The 17,939-nt window shown below is 45.1% G+C and overlaps 1 protein-coding gene across 1 annotated transcript in view; it reads left to right on the top strand.

Annotated features, from left to right (window-relative positions):
• The window catches only part of LOC141434528 (uncharacterized), a gene marked incomplete in the record, with an annotated part of 44,126 nt that overhangs the window by 7,033 nt on the left and 19,154 nt on the right, over window positions 1–17,939 (top strand). The window contains 21 exon segments of the mRNA XM_074096951.1: window positions 720–880; window positions 1,669–1,811; window positions 2,568–2,700; window positions 3,259–3,418; window positions 4,389–4,496; window positions 4,619–4,727; window positions 5,474–5,601; window positions 5,892–6,011; window positions 6,666–6,792; window positions 7,321–7,512; window positions 10,123–10,265; window positions 10,694–11,074; window positions 11,523–11,616; window positions 12,155–12,236; window positions 12,239–12,323; window positions 13,664–13,774; window positions 15,364–15,508; window positions 15,544–15,756; window positions 16,087–16,142; window positions 16,260–16,346; window positions 17,078–17,201. Coding sequence (XP_073953052.1) covers window positions 720–880; window positions 1,669–1,811; window positions 2,568–2,700; window positions 3,259–3,418; window positions 4,389–4,496; window positions 4,619–4,727; window positions 5,474–5,601; window positions 5,892–6,011; window positions 6,666–6,792; window positions 7,321–7,512; window positions 10,123–10,265; window positions 10,694–11,074; window positions 11,523–11,616; window positions 12,155–12,236; window positions 12,239–12,323; window positions 13,664–13,774; window positions 15,364–15,508; window positions 15,544–15,756; window positions 16,087–16,142; window positions 16,260–16,346; window positions 17,078–17,201 — 2,902 coding nt within the window.

The following is a 17,939-nucleotide window of genomic DNA, read 5'->3' as shown; positions in this document are numbered from 1 at the left end:
CACTCGGCGCGCTCGGTGTTGCGCGCTCTGTGCGGCGCGCGCGCGTTACTGGCGACGTTGCGCCGCGCGCGCGCCGCGCACAGACACTACCCGCGCCTGCGCGCCGCGCTCGCTGCCGTCGCGCGGGCCACGCTACACGCCGCCGCCGCTCTACACGAGCACAACAAGTGAGTGCGTTAGACATGACAGACCCAGCTAGTGTGGCGACACTCGGCGCGCTCGGTGTTGCGCGCTCTGTGCGGCGCGCGCGTTACTGGCTGTTTAAGGAACAGAGGAGCGTCAATCGTACTCGGTGTTCTTGCGAAGACTGATTTATTATCTACCTTCACATGTGTAAATATAATACCTATGACAGCGCTCTACCCTACCCTGGAAGTGACATGCGCGCTTATACCTACCCAAAACCCGGTTAGTGCCTATTAGTGTGCACTCGACGCTTAGATAAAGACCGATTGATAGACGACTATGAACAATAAAAAACTGCTCAAATGCAAGTCTGACTCGCACAACGAGGGTTCTGATTTTTTATGTATGTCAAGATATACGCTTTAAACAGCCGTACCTGTACATACGGAATCGTTGCTGTTTTAATCGTTTCACAACAAAAATGTGTCAGTTACAGAAAGAGGCGGGTTCATTTAATTTCTAGTTTTTTAGGACATTTTCTAAGTTTACAGAATGTTATGAATACGCAGGTAAATTATGTCTTGTTTCTATAGGGACTCCTACTCCAGAGACATGGTGGAGCCGATAGAGATGGAGCTGGAGGCACTGTTCGCGGAGGGGGCGGCGACAACCCCGGCGGGGTGCGCGCCGCCCGCGCTGCTCCGCCCCGCCGCCCGCGCCGCCTACTGCGTCGCGCTCATGACCCGTCTGCACGGTCAGTCCAATGAATCATTTATTAAATCACGCGTTACTTTGCAGAGGTCCATGTCAACGAACTATAAACAGTTACTTTGCTCACCCGCGACCTTACGAACTCACACAAACCCAACTATCACCACCAAACTACACAGACGCGTTTCGAACTCAACCAGAGTTCATCCTCAAAGCAGCACTTCACCTCACCTTTGGCCTCATCTGCACTTATCATCAAGTGAGATAGGGGTAAATCACGGGTCAGTTTTATGTAACAAAACCGGCCGAGAGCGTGTCGGACACGCCCGTAATAGGGTTCCGTAGCCATTACGAAAAAATGAAATAATATTTTTCTAAGGATTTCGTATTTTGTACGGAATATTCCAAGTTTAGGTATATTTTATATACACAGAGACTTTCTGTAAGCAATAGGCGGCCTTATCGCTTCAGAGCGATCTCTTCCAGGCAAGCTTTACCATGGAATGGATGGAGGAGTAAGGAATAAATTTACATATATATTCGTGCAAAATTACAGCTTTCTAGCATTGATAGTCCCTGAGCAAAGCCGCGGACGGACAGACAGACATGGCGAAACTATAAGGGTTCCGTTTTTGCCATTTTGGCTACGGAACCCTAAAAAACAGCCGCGTTCATCACGCTACCAGATGTTAGACTCTTACAGCGTGGAGGAGGAGGAGCTTTTAGGAGATTTTAATTGTTTGCTTGCTTTCAAATCAGTACAGGGTCCTCAGTGTTCGAGTCTGACTAACACTTTCTTTACCGCACATCTTAAACTTTTATTTTTTCCAGACAAGTCCCCGCTTGTACTAGACGCGCCGCCCGTGGAGCTGCCGGCGATGCCGTGCGAGCAAAGCGTCCGCGTGGCTGCGCAGGCGGCGGTCGACTGCGGCGACCACGAGCTCGCCAGGATGGTGCTCGATTTCCTCGTCAAGGTCTGGGGGGCTATACATGCAAATCGTTTATTTCGGTGTTCGAATCCATAGTGTTAGTAGACGTACTACGAAATTCGAAAATCGAAGTTCGTATCGTACCGTCCCTCTCACTCTCGTATTAAGTAATATTGGCGTCAGCGGGACAAGACACGAAGTTTGAATTTTTCACTTCGTGGTATAGGGCCTGTGCCTATAAACAGGCTATGGTTGTAAAATATAAAATAAATAAAAATAAATATCACGGGACAATTTACACCAATTGACCTAGTCCCAAAGTAAGCTTAGCAAAGCTTGTGTTATGGGTACTAAGCAACGGATAAATATAATTATATAGATAGATACATACTAAAATACATAGTTAACACCCAAGAACCGAGAACAAACATAAGTACTTTCATACAAATATCTGTCCCGACACGGGAATCGAACCCGGGACCTCAAGCTTCGTAGTCAGGTTCTCTAACCACTAGGCCATCTGGTCTAAGAAAGAAAGAAAGTCATTTACTTATATACTCAGTTTAAAAAGTTAGTGAATAAGCTAGTGTCCAGAAAATATTGAATTAGTCTGTCAGTTACAATACATGTCATTATCAAATATTGAAAACGTGATTTTTCTCTTTTCCCCAATGAACCCGTCTTTACATTTATTGGTAATGTTACATCTACTCCGCGCCAATCTAACGAACGGGGCCAATGCGATCCAGAAAATCATAGTCTAACAATAACGCCATCTCTCGGCCGGGCGGCGTGTTACAGACCGCAGTGAAGCGCAAGAGCGTCTGCGGCGGGCTGTGCGCCGGCGCCGCGCGCGACTGCCTGCCGCGGCTGCTGCGCGCGCACGACTATCTGTTCGCCACCGCTTTACATACAGTCGCCGAGTTGCACCAAGGTGAGGCAACGCCATCTCTCGGCCGGCCGGTGAATTAGCGCAGTAATGTGTCATAGCCTTAGAAAATATTTTTCTCAAATGATTAATTTCCCGTTTCATATGGACGAACTTACAGGATATATTTCAGGACTATTATGTAGAACCATATAGGCTAGGTTAGTTTTATAACAATCCTGAAGTATGTAAGTTTAAAAATAATCATTCGTCAATATGAAATGGTTGGGAAAATTAGAAAACCGTCACAGCCCATTTACACTCGCGCGCGACTGTCAATACGATCCATTAGGCGAGTCCCAAAGCATATTTCCTGTTAAAAATCTTCAATACTTAAAAAAACTTGTACCTCAAAACAGATAATTTTTCTGACTGAACTTTAAGAACATTACGTCAGAGTTCAATTTTGTTGATATATTCATTTTAGATACAAGATTTTTTAAAAGTAGTGACGAAATGCTATCAGTAGCACTATATGTGTAATTATGCTTTGGGCCTTCCTTCCGCCTGTGTTTAACAGCGCATACTCACAATAATCTCACATAATAACGCTTTACTCCTCAGTGGAACCATTGCAGCCCGCAGCAGACACCCTCAAGTTCCTCTCTCTCCAAGGATGGCGGCCGTCGACGGGCGAAGCGCGCGCCGTGCTCGAAGACTGGTCGCAACGCTGCCCGCAACTGTTACAGTATCTGTTGCACGGAGTCAGTTACACGCCGTACGAGTAAGTGCTACCGCACGGTTACGTAAAGGAACACGTGAAATGGTGGCTATTTTGAAAAGTGTAGGTTCAAATATGTGACGTTAAGCAAAAGCCAAGCCCAGGCCGCTTATTGCTTACCTTGTAATGTTTCTCTCTGTGTACCTGTTTCTATATCGCTTACTATTTATGGTGTACAGTCACCAGCACCAATATCTGACACAACAAGCATGCATAAATATCTGATACGACTCTATTTCTAGGGCCGGAAGGACGTGTCAGATATTTTTGCACGCTCTGCTTTGGCAGAAATTAATGCTGGTGACTGTACAATAAAGAGTCCCATTGTATTTGTATCGTCAAGCTCCCACGGCCCTTTGCAGTGCGTAAGACTGAACTATAATTAGTTCAGAACTATATTAAGTGCAGTTACACCGAACATTACATTAGCAGGCCTTCCACTTGATGGCGCAGAAGGCATTTAAAAGAATATTAATGTCATGGCTGTCAGAGAAATGCTTTTATAGTATTAGCGAGTTCTTAAACGAGTAAAAGGCGTTGTAGATTATGATTGTCATTGGATTGTCGTATTGTCATAAAATGATGAATAATTGACACCGAAATAATACATTATATGTATTTTTAATTCAAATTGAAATTTGTACGCCACTTAGTGGCACTGAGTGGCGATCTTATTATAATCGGTTAAATTGAAACCACTGTACACCCACTTATGACAAATAAACTCTATTTCATTTCATTTCATTTCATTTCATGGACTGACGAGATCGTAAGAATTGCCACCGGTGGATGCAAGCGGCGAGTTGTCGTTCATTGTGGCGTTCTAAAGTGGGGCTTTGTTTAGCGGTAGAAGTCTTTAGGCTGATGATGATGATAACACCGAATACTTGAATAGTTGTGTTGCACCGAGCATCGTCTCTGAGAACTCGATACTTTTTGAAATAAGAAGTTTAGTTTAACATTTTGTTTTTAGCGGTCTGTCGCTGGAGGCGCAATTGACGGTGGGGGCGTGGCTATGCCAGCTCCCCGCCCCCACGCCTGAGTGGGCGTGGTCCGCGCTCACAAGGCTGCGCGTACACAGGTAATCAACGTAGAAAAACACGTATATACTTTAGCATCGTATTTTATTTACCCTTAAATACGGTCAGCTCTTATAGTTGTCTATCCGGTCGTCTATATTATATTTACCGATTGTGTGGTCAGGTCCAGCTGGCGCTTACCGCTGGACGCACCGCCGCCTTCCCCGCCCAGCGGTCTCTTCGCCGAGGCATATGCCGTGCTTTCAAGCTCATGGGGACACTCTGTGCCGGAGGTGAGTTACAGCTGCACGAGTGCACAATTTCATGCTTTCTAATACTTTCTAAGAGCCGGTTCGGTGCAATACATCTTAGGGCCTACGCTAGCTGGCACGGGTGCACTGCGCGGGCGCACGCTGCGGGTGCGCGTTAGATATGAGCGGCGGCGTGGACTATAAAAATCCACCAGTCCATAGTAGCCCTGCTGGTCGAAAAGGTACCGTTGGACGTTGGATATAAGTTAATTCAATTTATTATTATTCTAATTTTTTTGTAGTATTTTACTTTCCTCACAGTCGAAATGAAAAGTAGAGTGTCTTACTCGGGTGAAATTACCCATTTCCCCTCGAACTATTGGCGCTCTCTCTTCGTTCGAGCGCCAGAAATATCTCGGGTGAAATGGGTCACTTTCCACCCTTGGTTATCAATCTACTATTGTGTGTTTGTCCGTCTTTCACGCCGTAACGGAGCGACGGATCGACGTGATTTTTGGCATAGAGATAGTTCATGGGCCCGAGAGTGACATGCAGTTCCCGAGGGAACAGCGTGCGATTACCGAATACCACGCGGGCGGAGCCGCGGGCAAAAGCTAGTAGCACGATATAAAAATTGCATTTGCAATTTGTTGTATAACATTTTAAAAGGTATAACAAGGTAACATTTGTTACAATATTTTATACAATGTTATAAAAGAAATGTTTTATAACGTTATAGAACACTTTTAACAGCCAATGTGGGAGTACCATAACTACTCTGCTTTCAGATCTGTGAGTATGGTGTGTCAGCGTTGTGCCGCGTGGCGGGCGAGCGCGCGACGGTGGCTGCGCACGCGCTGCCGCTGGTCATGGCCGCCATGGCTGCCTCGCCCGAGTCCGTCTCTCTCACGCCGCAGTGAGTGAATGGAGACAGATATATTGTCGTGTTTGTTGAGATGTAGTTTAATATTAATTTTATTAGGGTACAGTAGTCATTTCACGGATTAAATGGGTGAGAGCTTATGGCTACTTCGTTCTCAAAACATATGCTTATAGGACTTGGAAGGTGGAAAAAAAAGACTCCCCCCCTCTCTATAGGCCAGAAACTGGGTGACACCCTTGCTTCTCTATTCATGTTAGTTTTTGTTCGAATTAAAATATGCTCACACTCTCCAGTGTCTATATTCCATGTCGTGTTGTTATCAGGTTTGGCAAGCTGATAGTGTCGCTGCTTGCGCCGGCGCAGTCGCTGGTGCAATGGGCGTGGGGCTGCCGCGCCGCCGCGCCCGAGCTGCTGCTGCGGCGCATGCTGCTGCAGCTGCAGACGTGAGTACTGCAGCGGGCAGCTGCTAGTGCGGTGCTTGCGCGATTGCTGGACCTGGAGCGTGCTTAGACATTGGAAGGGTTTCAAATGTATTGCTAAGTGGATTAACCTAACTCGTCTTCGATGTACCCCGCAGGGCCGCTAAATCCGTCGAAGATGGCAAAAGAAAGGCAGCCCTCAGTTTTAAGTAAATGTATACGTTAAAATAACCCCAACCCAACCAATGTGTAAACGGCGAGGGTCGGTCGAGGAAGTAACTAAACGTGAAGTGTTTCTGAAAACGCTTTTAATTTTCCATTTTATTTTTTTTTTTTTGTTTCATATAATTATGCAGGTGGTAGGACCTTGTGCAAGGTCCGCCCGGATTGCTACCACCATCTTGCTCGCTAATCTTGCCGTGAAGTAGCAGTGCTTGCATTGTTGTGTTTCGGCGTGGAGAGCAAGACAGCCGGTGAAATTACTGGCACTTGAGGTAGCCCATCTTAGGCCTCTAGGTTGGCAACGCATCTGCAATCCCCCTGGTGTTGCATCTGTCTATGGGCGGTGGTGATCTCTTACCATCAGGAGACCCACTTGCTCGTTTGCCATCCAGTCGAATAAAAAAAATATATAATTATAACCTCAAGATGTTATACAATCGTTGGTCGGTCCCTCAGGTCCCCGCACCGCGACGCCGTGGCGTCGGCGTGGCTGCACGGGCTGTGCGACCCGCGGCTGCCGGGCCCGCGGCTGCGCGCGCGCGACGCGGCGCTGCTGGCCTCGCGGCGCACGCGCACACTGCAGGCGAGTACAATGACCCGATACAAGGATCCAGAAGGCTGTGTCTGCACCGCTACGAAAGCGGATTAGGGCATTTCTATCTACCGTTGTACTCTGAGTTTAAAATTTGGAAGGTAGGGTCTCCAAATGTGTCCCCAAAATATTGTATGGATGTGTCTGTTTTGTTACGAATTTTTCTTAATAATTTTCGCCCAAATTTTGTTCAAATCGGAGAGATAAACTCGGGGTATAACGGTAGGTAGAAATGCCCATTAATTAGAGTTGCTAATCTTGATCTTTCTTAATGCTTAATGCTCTTGAGTTGTGAAAACGCTATTCCCCCATTGATTTTACGCCAATAGCGACAATAGGGGGACGTGCCGTCACTTACTTGTCAAGTCAAATAACTGTTTTATTTCAAACCACCAAAAAAAGTAATTATACAGTTATTGATAATTAATCTTAATCGGAATTATTTTCAATGGTGTTCTACCCTATGATGACTAGGCTACGTTTCCACAGATCATAATTAATTAATTAATTTAAGTTCAGGAAGCACCAAAGCTCGAGTTCCTCTATCACCTGCTACGCCACGTGCAACACGCGCCTCTGAGTGTGGAGGTAGCGTTGCGCGCAACACACGCCGAACGCGAACTCTCCACGCAACTGTACGCCAAACTGTTGCACGCGCTCGACGCACAGCGCGCGTCCAATCTCCGGATACACGTCGACAACGCTTTGAAGGTTACTACAACTTAATATACCCGAGTTTCTCTCTCACGCTACGCAACGTGTAACACCCGCCTCTAAGCGTGGAGTTAGCTTTGCGCGCATCACACGCCGAGCGCGAGCTGTCCACGCAACTGTACGTCAAACTGTTGAACGCGTTGGACGCACAGCGCGCGTCTAAGCTCACGATACATGTCGACAACGCTTTGAAGGTTATTGCAACTTAATATATTCCTAGTTCCTCTGTAACGCTGTGCAACGGGCAACACGCGCTACTGCGGAGGTAGCGTTGCGCACAATGAGGGCTATCGTTTTTTGTCTCACTAGATGGCGCACTGTTGCGTGAGGTTTTTAAGTATGGCTTTCAAACTCTGTTATTACGGGCGTGAAAACAAAGTTTAGATTAAAATCATATTTAATACACCTTAAAACCGTACCATAAAAATATCGAGCATGCCACAGTGTTGCATAATCCCCGTTTTGTTCGGAAAAAAGGGAGGACAAAGGTTTCTGAAAGACAAAACTGTCTCAAAACACAGACATTCATTGCCCCGGAACGCATATTTGCCATAATTAATTTCAGATATTGCAAAATATTCACAAAATTATTCTAATTATAAATAAACCCGCGTAGCTCACCCAAAAACTATGAGATTTGACATTTCGGAGACCTCACGCTACACTAGCGCCTCTAGCGGCGAATTCATACGCGATAGCCCTCATTGAACGCCAAACTGTTGAATGCGTTGGACGCACAGCGCGCTTCCAAGCTCCGGATACACGTCGACAACGCTTTGAAAGGTTATTTGAAATTAATATAATCCCAGTTGTTCTCTCACGCTACGCAACTTGCAACACGCGCTTCTAACTGCGGTGTTAGCGTTGCTCGCAACACACGCGACCATGAACTCGCCACGCAAATGAATTTAGACTACAGTTCGTTCGCGTTAAGAATGCAGTGCGTCATCAGCAACTTAATTGGGAATATAACTGCAACTTTCTGCCGTCAAAGTGCAGCACTAGCACGAAACCGTAAACAGTTTTTTGAGTATCTTAGTATATACATACATACATACATACATAAAATCACGCCTCTTTCCCAACGGGGTAGGCAGAGACTACATCCTTCCACTTTTTTTTTTTTTTTTTTTTTATTTAACTGGATGGCAAGCGAGCAAGTGGGTCTCCTGATGGTAAGAGATCACCACCGCCCATAAACATCTGCAACACCAGGGGTATTGGAGATGCGTTGCCAACCTAGAGGCCTAAGATGGGATACCTCAAGTGCCAGTAATTTCACCGGCTGTCTTACTCTCCACGCCGAAACACAACAGTGCAAGCACTGCTGCTTCACGGCAGGATTAGCGAGCAAGATGGTGGTAGCAATCCGGGCGGACCTTGCACAAGGTCCTACCACCTGCAAACTTGCTACGATCCTGGCATACAACTCTCGCTTCCTCTACATTCATCTTTTCATGCATGCACGTCGGTTTAGAGTACTCCTGACCCGACTTTTCTTCAGAACGTCCCCGATTTGATCGTGGTACGTTCGTCTAGGCCTTCCTCTCCCAACGTTCCCATTCACGCTCGTCTTATAGATCTGCTTAGTCAATCTGTTTTCATTCATTCTCTCAACATGCCCAAACCATCCAAGCATCCCTTTCTCAATCCGTGTGACTATACCTTCATTTACACCACAGCGTTCCCTTATCGCACTATTTCTAATTCTGTCACTCAATTTTAAACCTAACATACTTCTGAACGCTCTCATTTCTACCGCATTTATTCTACTCTGATGCCTTTCCTGCCACACCCAACTTTCACTTCCATACATGAGTGTTGGTACCAGCACCCCTCTATGCACAGCCAGACGAGCTCTTTTGGATCTTAGTAAATGCCTCAATATCATATTATTTAAATTAAATTTAAGAAACCCGTGTGGTGTCCGGTACACCTCTCCATTTCTTCCGTGGATGTCGTAAAAGGCGACTGAGGATATAGGTTAAGGTATACCGTAGGCGACAGGCTGGCAACCTGTCACTATTGTACCGTTTTTGTCAAACTTGCCTAAAATTGCAAAAAGTGGCTCCGAAGCGGTAACGTTTCGTGTGCTCTAATTACACCTAACTAGGGTTGTAACGGAACTTCGCCTCCGCCTCCGTTACTGCGGAAGTTCCGCAAGAAATCGTATCTTCGCCTCCGCCTCCTTGCGGAGTTTTAACGGAGGTTTATTTCTCATTTCATTATGTCGGCGCGCAGCGGGAACGCGGTCGGGGTGGGGCGGGCGCGTGTCAAATAACACACGCAGGAATCAACCTGTCTCGTTGCTTGGACGTACGAAATTGTAATGTATATGTTTGATTGAACCGCGATTTTTTAAAGCGATTTGTACAAAGTAATTGTTTATTTAAGTCACATGCACGATGACGCCGAAAACAAGTGAGATTTGGCAGTTTTTTTTAGAAATTTTACAGATTTTTGAGTTTAATAAAGCATAAACTACTTTTTACCACATCCACTCTCACCTCCGCATCCGCTAACCTCCGCATCCGCTTCCGCCTCCGCTAAGAAGGCCTCCGTTACAACCCTACGCCAAACATACTCTCACCAGTTTGCAACTTGCAGCTGATCGGCAGCTCCACAGTGTCTGAAGACCTGGTGATCTACCAGACGGCGGCGGCGCTGCTGGCGGCGCCGGCCGCGCACCCCGCCACGCTGGCCCTCTGGCGGCTGCTGATGCATCTGTATCTACACACTGCCACCACCTCGTGAGTACCTAAATTAAAGGTACCCATTACGTCTTAGCGAGCGGCCGCTCAACCGCGTATTGGCCACTGTCACCAGGAAAATCAAAATGCGTGTAAACACCTACTCGCCCACCCTATTCTCTCGGCCTAGTACCAATTTGCTGTCTCGCCATGCTACTCGGTACGTGTGATCAGGGCATTACTGCCGAGACCCGGAAAGTGGATACGGTAATTCATGTTTGTTGAGTCAGAAATTCAAGTTTCAGTCAATATATGACATATGTACAGCGCTTTGCTGAACAAAGTTTGCTCAAACAATGTGACTTTTTTTTATAAAAGCTTATTAAGAAACAGTGGTTGGAGTAATCGAAATATGGTACTTTGCGTCCACTCAGGTCTAAAATCATGGTGCGTTGATATCTAAGCTTTGTTTTTAATATTTTCCACAGAACTATGCCGATTGGCCTGCTCTTTTTCTCGGGCCTCATCAAATCTAGGACCCTGGCACAACTCAAGAAACGTCTCCAAGAACACATAGTATACCATCACAACCAAGCAGAAGCCTGCAAGTCTCTCTTGAACACGAGACCAGAACCGAAACCCGATACCAGCAGCGCAGGGACACCCGACACTGTACCTGTCACTGGCATGCTGCCGCCAACTTCCATCTCCAAGTTTACAGGCACTGACAGTGACTCCTGTGATTCTGATGTGATAGATGAAAGTGATGATGAAATTGACGAGCGGCCCGATGATAACAGCGCGTCTGAGAGCGAAGAGCGAAGGAGAGTGAACTTTAACATGATGCAGTATCACGAGGGTGCTGAGAAGTAAGTTGTTTGGCTATTTTTTTTAGCTATGTTTATCGTGGAATATGTTGAGGATTTTCCGGGTAGGTCTCTGCAGTCAGTCGCAAGTTCTAGCCTGCCTATAGTAAGGTCTAGATGCAACTCAGAGCAGAATGAGTAGTTTTTATTTAACTTGCAAGTATTCGTTTATTGTGTCCATACACTACAATAGGTACAAAGTGGTAAGCGGAAAGTTGAAAATGACTCGATAGAATTTTGGAAAGAGCTTATTAAATAAGGGCAGCACTGTCGCAGCGCGCACGGTGCTTGCTATTTTATCGATCTATGTTCACTATTGTGTCCTTGAGTAAATCGTCTCCCATTCATTTGCACTAGTGTATCTAATATTTTATCTTTTTTTCTTCTGTTCCGCAAACCGCGCGTTTTCATATTTCTTATGACAAACGAAATTATGAGTTATAATTTTCAGGATGCTGCGAGAATACTCGTGCTGGCTTGACGCAGGCGAGCGGCTGCGCGCGTCGCCGCACCACGCAGACATCGCCCGGTTTATACCGGACCCGGTATGATAACACTCCGTACTGTAGTTGCCTAGTCCATTATGAATGATCCCACCCTCGCTGCGCTCAGGATTCAAAATCAACACTCGCTGAACAAACAACTTTGCTTTCTTGTTGCATAAATATTTCCGGGTAACTATTAAAGGTTTTCTAATAGAGTTGTGTAATGGTGGTTAATAGGCTATTTTACGATATGTGAGAATTTTATTTAATGAAGATTTCTTGATAGGCCAAATGTCGCTAGATGGCGTTAGTAGCAGGGCTTTAAATTTAATGTAAAATCAATCCATATTCCGTACTAATATTATAAATTCGGAAGTGTGTGTGTGTTTGTATGTTTGTCCGTCTTTCACGTCGAAACGGAGCGACGGATCGATGTGATTTTTGGCATAGAGATAGTTTATGGACCAGAGAGTGACATAGGCTACTTTTTATCCCGGAAAAATGCATAGTTCCCGAGGGGCGAAGCCGCGGGCAAAAGCTAGTCATGTATTAATACAGAATCGCGAGCCACTACTAACTCCCACTAATTGCCCCCCAGGTTCTAAACACGGCGTGGGCGGAGCAGCTAGAGTCTCTGCGGCCGCCCCCTCCCCCGAAGACGACGATCTCCGGCCTCCGCGGCATCCGTCCGCCCCCGCGCCGCCCCCGACCCCTTTGCAAACTGCCGTCAAGTGGATATTGAGGATTAGAGACAGATCACACAGAAGGTAGGTTTTGCAGGTGTGACACTGTTAAGGATGGGTAAACATCTCATCATCATCATTAGCTGGAAGACGTCCACTGCTGAACAAAAGGTAAAGCTTTTTGCAGGTGGTAGGACCTTGTGCAAGGTCCGCCCGGATTGCTACCACCATCTTGCTCGCTAATCCTGCCGTGAAGCAGCAGTGCTTACACTGTTGTGTTTCGGCGTGGAGAGTAAGACAGACGGTGAAATTACTGGCACTTGAGGTATCCCATCTTAGGCCTCTAGGTGGTGTAGGTGGCAACGCATCGGCAATACCCCTGGTGTTGCAGATATTTAAGGGCGGTGGTGATCTCTTACCACCAGGAGACCCACTTGCTCGTTTTCCATACAGTTGAATAAAAAATAAAAAAAGTTTGTGTCGTTTTAAAGCATTTCTAAGGGGAGGTTCTAGGAATGTTATAATCAATTCAAATGTCATGGGCAATCAGACCAAAGAGTATAAGAAAACAGCTTGCACTATGATCTATTCTGTGACTTGTTTGTTGAGTTTAGTACCTTTGTGTGTTAAAATAGAGTTTTTTGGAAATTTACTGCTGAAACATGGGTAAAACTATCAAAAATGGTGTGCGACAGATTATTTTACCCATGATAAGCAAATTCAAATAAAAACAAGCAGAGCAAGCCTTGTTCAAGCAGAAAAAAAGAGTGTTTAGATATGCGGTGTCTGAATTTGTAGGTTAGTGGGCATGACAAAATATTTTGATACTAATACCCCATTCAGAACTGGTCAATACAATAGGGATGTTGACACAATTAATAAATATTAAATCGAAGACACGACTCCAGTAAAAAAACGCTTTATTTTAGCCCTGAAAACCAGATTAATTTTCGATTAACTGTAAAATTAGATTTTTTGTTGCTTTAAAACAAATAAATAGTTGATTGAGTGAGCGAACAAGTGACGTCATAAGTTGCTATTTCCATTCAAACTCTATGGGAGAATTGTGTTTTGACAGCTCATAAAAAGTACGTCAATTGATTGGTGGTGTCAACATCCCTATTGTGGTTCTTAAGATTCACTTTTTCTCAAAAACATATCGTTTTAAATAATAACTTATTTTCCAACAGGCATGCGATAGACAGAGAAGCATAAAGTAGGCACGATTCTTATGTGTAATCGTCACTTTTGTACTGCAGAGAAGCTTCTGTACTATTACTATTACTTATTCTGTGGTGATACCAACTGCATATTTATTGAAATTGCCGGGTTTTTGCATATTTATTTTTCATTCTCAGGGTCTCGGGTTAGCAATGTAATGTTTATAGTTCAAGAATCATAAAAGTTCAGTGACATTGTTGCAGGTCGCAAGCGCCAGTAATAACGTCACCAGTCGACGACGTCAACTTCAGCAACCAGCGGCAGCTCTACTGCTTGGTTGACAAGCATTTGGCCGAAATAGAAGCATTCGCTAGGTAAGGCCGTACGATGCTTTCAATAATTATAGATTCTGTTCATATTTTTGTTTCTAGTCAAATGTCAGGTAGAATTAATAAGTTTCTGTTAAAAATTTCATGTATACTTAATAATTATACTTACCTCCTGTTTCACCATCCATTGATTAAATTTATCTGACGGATAAATGTAATGCCGCCTCTGTTTTTATTTTGTTCGAATAGACGGAGACGGCATCACATTTATCGGTCAAATAAAGGTGGTGAAACAGCCCCTTAATATTATAAAGAGGTAAAGTTTGCGAGTGTCCGAGGTTGTAGGGGGTAATCTCTGGTTTTTCTGAATCGATTTAGACGAAATTCGGTATGGAGATAGACGGAGTTCCGAGAAAAGAAATAGGCTACTTTTTATCCCGGAAAAATGCGTAGTACCCGCGGGATAGCAATAAGCGAATTCTGCGCTTACGGAGTCGCAGGCAACAACTAGTTTTTAATAAAAGACTGTTTTGTTGACTGTACTTTGTGTTGACTTTCTTTCAGCACAAATTTCAAGTTGAACCGACCACTAGTTTTAATTAAAATCATGTTTACAAAACTTACATTTTCTCCATATTTGCTTTTGTGATACCGGTTTTGCAGTAGCACGGCAGAAATGTTCCCAATCCGCACTGGGCCCGCGTGGGAACTATGGCCCAAGCCCTCTTGTTCTGAGAGGAGGCCTGTGCCCAGCAGTGGGACGTATATAGGCTGGGACGGACGGCAGAAATGTAGAAATGAACAAACAAGCTGAGATATGAGGTGCATAGGGGAAATTCGTGCCTGTACCGTTGACCAGCAGTGGTGTAGCGGTATAGCACGCGGTACGGAATACCGAGGACCTGGGTTCGATTCCCAGTGCTGGTCTTATTTCCTGGTTTTTCTGTGCATCTGTATTTCAGTTTGTATTTTCAATTTAGGTTTTACGGGATGACCGTAAAAGTAACAATTTGAAATTGAAATAAAAAATACAAAAAGATTCCAAAAAAACAATCTTAATTTGATTGCTTAGTAACGACATCTCTTGTCCGGGTGAGCGGTTGGTTCCAATGGAGTGCCGAAAGTTTCTCGATGGAGGGCTACGGTATAGATGTCGCTAGCGTCACTGCTTAAGTGGCTAAATAAGAAACAAACAAGCTGAGATATGAGGTGCATAAGGAAATTCGTGTCTGTACCGTTGACCAGCAGTGGTGTAGCGGTATAGCACGCGGTACGGAATACCGAGGACCTGGGTTCGATTCCCAGTGCTGGTCTTATTTCCTGGTTTTTCTGTGCATCTGTATTTCAGTTTGTATTTTCAATATTTGTTCCTTCCTAATTGATTATGTTAGTTATGAAATAAATGTTTCTTATTCTTATTCTTACATGACACGCGACGGCGACGGTTGGTTACGAAACGTGCTAGTGGCCATAGTCTCATACTTTTCGATACAAAGAATATATTTATGCCTGACACCTTGCTATTACTGTCATGGAACGATAAGGGTGTGAACTCAGCGTAAAAACCAGTTTTATTATTCCGGATTCATTTTAAATGTCCTTGTAGAGCACGGAAATGATGATGATATTTCCAGGCAGTGGTCATCCGACGTGTCCTCCGTGGCGAATCTAGACACTAAGCTGTGGCAGCTGGTGGGCGCGCTGCGCGTGCGCGTCCCGCTGGCGCCCGTCGCGCGCAGCTGCGCCAACAAGTGCGCGCCCGTCACGCTCTCACTACAGGTACACGCACACGCACACGCAGCTGCGCCAACAAGTGCGCGCCCGTCACGCTCTCACTACAGGTACACGCACACGCACACGCAGCTGCGCCAACAAGTGCGCGCCCGTCACGCTCTCACTACAGGTACACGCACACGCACACGCAGCTGCGCCAACAAGTGCGCGCCCGTCACGCTCTCACTACAGGTACACGCACACGCACACGCAGCTGCGCCAACAAGTGCGCGCCCGTCACGCTCTCACTACAGGTACACGCACACGCACGCGCACGCACGCATGCACGCACACACGCAAGATTCTGTGGCTAGATAAAAATCCTCTCCAACCCTCTTGGTTTTTTTTAGCGCGTGAGAGTCCGGCACTGTCTGGGTCTTCCCAGTCGTCCATAATGGACACACACACATACATATTCATACATACGATGCTCGGAATCAAAGTCCAAGTCAAAATATCTTTGTTCAATTTAAGCACTTGTGATTGTTCGATAAAACCTCTGTTAAGAACAGCTCGGCAATAAACTTAAAGAGATGTTTTTTAAAACATAATTTACAATGTTATTTTTTGATTAATTGTTTTAGGGATTTCACGAATGGCGCATCTCGGAGGGCGCCACTGCCGGTGTGAAACACAACAGGTCAGTACTTTACAGTCAGTCAGTACATTTGACTGTACTTTTGGGTCTGAATTTTAGTTATAGAACAAACTTTGAACATACAGTAATGAACCTTATCGGTATTTGAATACGGTGCAGGGCGGCAGCGCGGAAGGCGATCGCAGCGTTATGCCGCGCACGGCCGCAACAGGCCAGGACTGTTGCCGCGCTCACCACTATCGCCAGGTAAGAAATATAGCTGCTTAGTGCTTAGGGGCCCCGCATTCGCGCACAAAATAAATTGAAAATGTTTCATAGAGTAACAATTTCATTAGAAAATTTGTATGTTCAATGATTAATTGTTATTTCCATGTGTTTTTTCAATGACCCTAGCTAGATAACACTCTCGGTGCTGCGTATTTATGTGTATAAGTTACTTACCCCTTTTTAAATGTATTTACTAATATATTATGTGTTTTGTTACATGAAATAAATGATTTGAATTTGAATTTGTAGCCATGCCCGAACTGTTAACGAGACCAACTCGTACCTAACTTTTTGAGTTAAACTTTTTAGGAAATGCCACGTATACAGGATGTCCCGTAAGTAGTATGACAAATTTAAAGGAGTGCTGGGTGGAGAAGTCATCTCCCAAATACAAAAAAATCCAACTAAAAAAAAATCGTAATTTTTCTTTTTTGGAAACGGTTTTTGCGTCTATAACATAACTGTTCAGGATTATTTTGCAATAAAAATAATCAATTCCGAATATCACGACTCAAAATCTTAGAGCGGGTATAAATTTTTCAAAAAATCAGAAAAATCGAAATTGCTCGAGAACGGTGAGACTTTTACTAAGCTCATTTTTTATATTTGGTCAGTCAGTCATCTGACTTGCCCACGACCTAACCCTCCTTTAAGTTTGTCGTACTACTTATGGGACATCCTGTATATTCATAAGGTTTATGTCGTGTCAGGCGTCTGCGCAGCCAGGAGGCGGCTATAGGCGTGGCGGAGCGCGCGTGGGCCTGCGCCGGCGCGCTGCCCGAGTGCCCGCCCGCCGCCGCCGCCCTCACCGCGCTCGTCGAGGACCTGGCTGATGTCAGTAGAGGCTCAATGGGTGGAGACTAGTACATGTGTATTAAGGGCCGTAAGGAGGGGATTACTAACGAAAGTTTATTAGAAGCGTGACGCCGAAGACAGGGCTTTAATGATCGATATTCGTAATTCTAGTACCGCCCCACAGCACTAAGATATAGATACCGTTTCTACCAAAGATGCTCAAGGATAAGTTACGAGGAATGTGTTTTTTATGAACCAATACAAACGCTACATTTAGGTACCTAGCTTCGCTCCCCTCAACTGTTTCCACTAGATACAGATAGATAGTTAGATACAGTTCTACAGTGAGTCTCTGAACACATCCTCGCATAAGTATCTCTGGTAGAGACGCAGCCATAGGGTGGTCGCAACACAGTACCTGTAGTAATTGGTGAACATTTGTTGAGCAACATTGTTGAATCAATATGTTGCTGAGTTGCTGGCAACAGGTTGCGGACAACACTTCGTGTTGGAGACTTGCTCGCTGCGTGTTGCCGTGTTGCCGCTTGGTAACCGAAAACATCAGTAGACTTTTCTAGAAACATGGCCGTAGTGTGGAACTATGAAAAAGTTATGAAATTAATAAAAGACCCATCTGCCATTCTACGAGCACTTATCATTTTTCTTTTTGTAACAGATACTTTTGTACTCACCACCTTTTATACGTTTTTCGTAGTTTATACGATAGATACACAATAGAGCACAACAACATGACTTCTTTGGGCAACATTTTCACGC

The sequence above is a fragment of the Choristoneura fumiferana genome, chromosome 13 (genome assembly GCF_025370935.1).
Source record: "Choristoneura fumiferana chromosome 13, NRCan_CFum_1, whole genome shotgun sequence".
NCBI lineage: Eukaryota > Metazoa > Arthropoda > Insecta > Lepidoptera > Tortricidae > Choristoneura > Choristoneura fumiferana.
The sequence above is the reverse complement of the archived record's forward strand: the minus strand, read 5'-3'. Positions and strand labels throughout refer to the sequence as shown.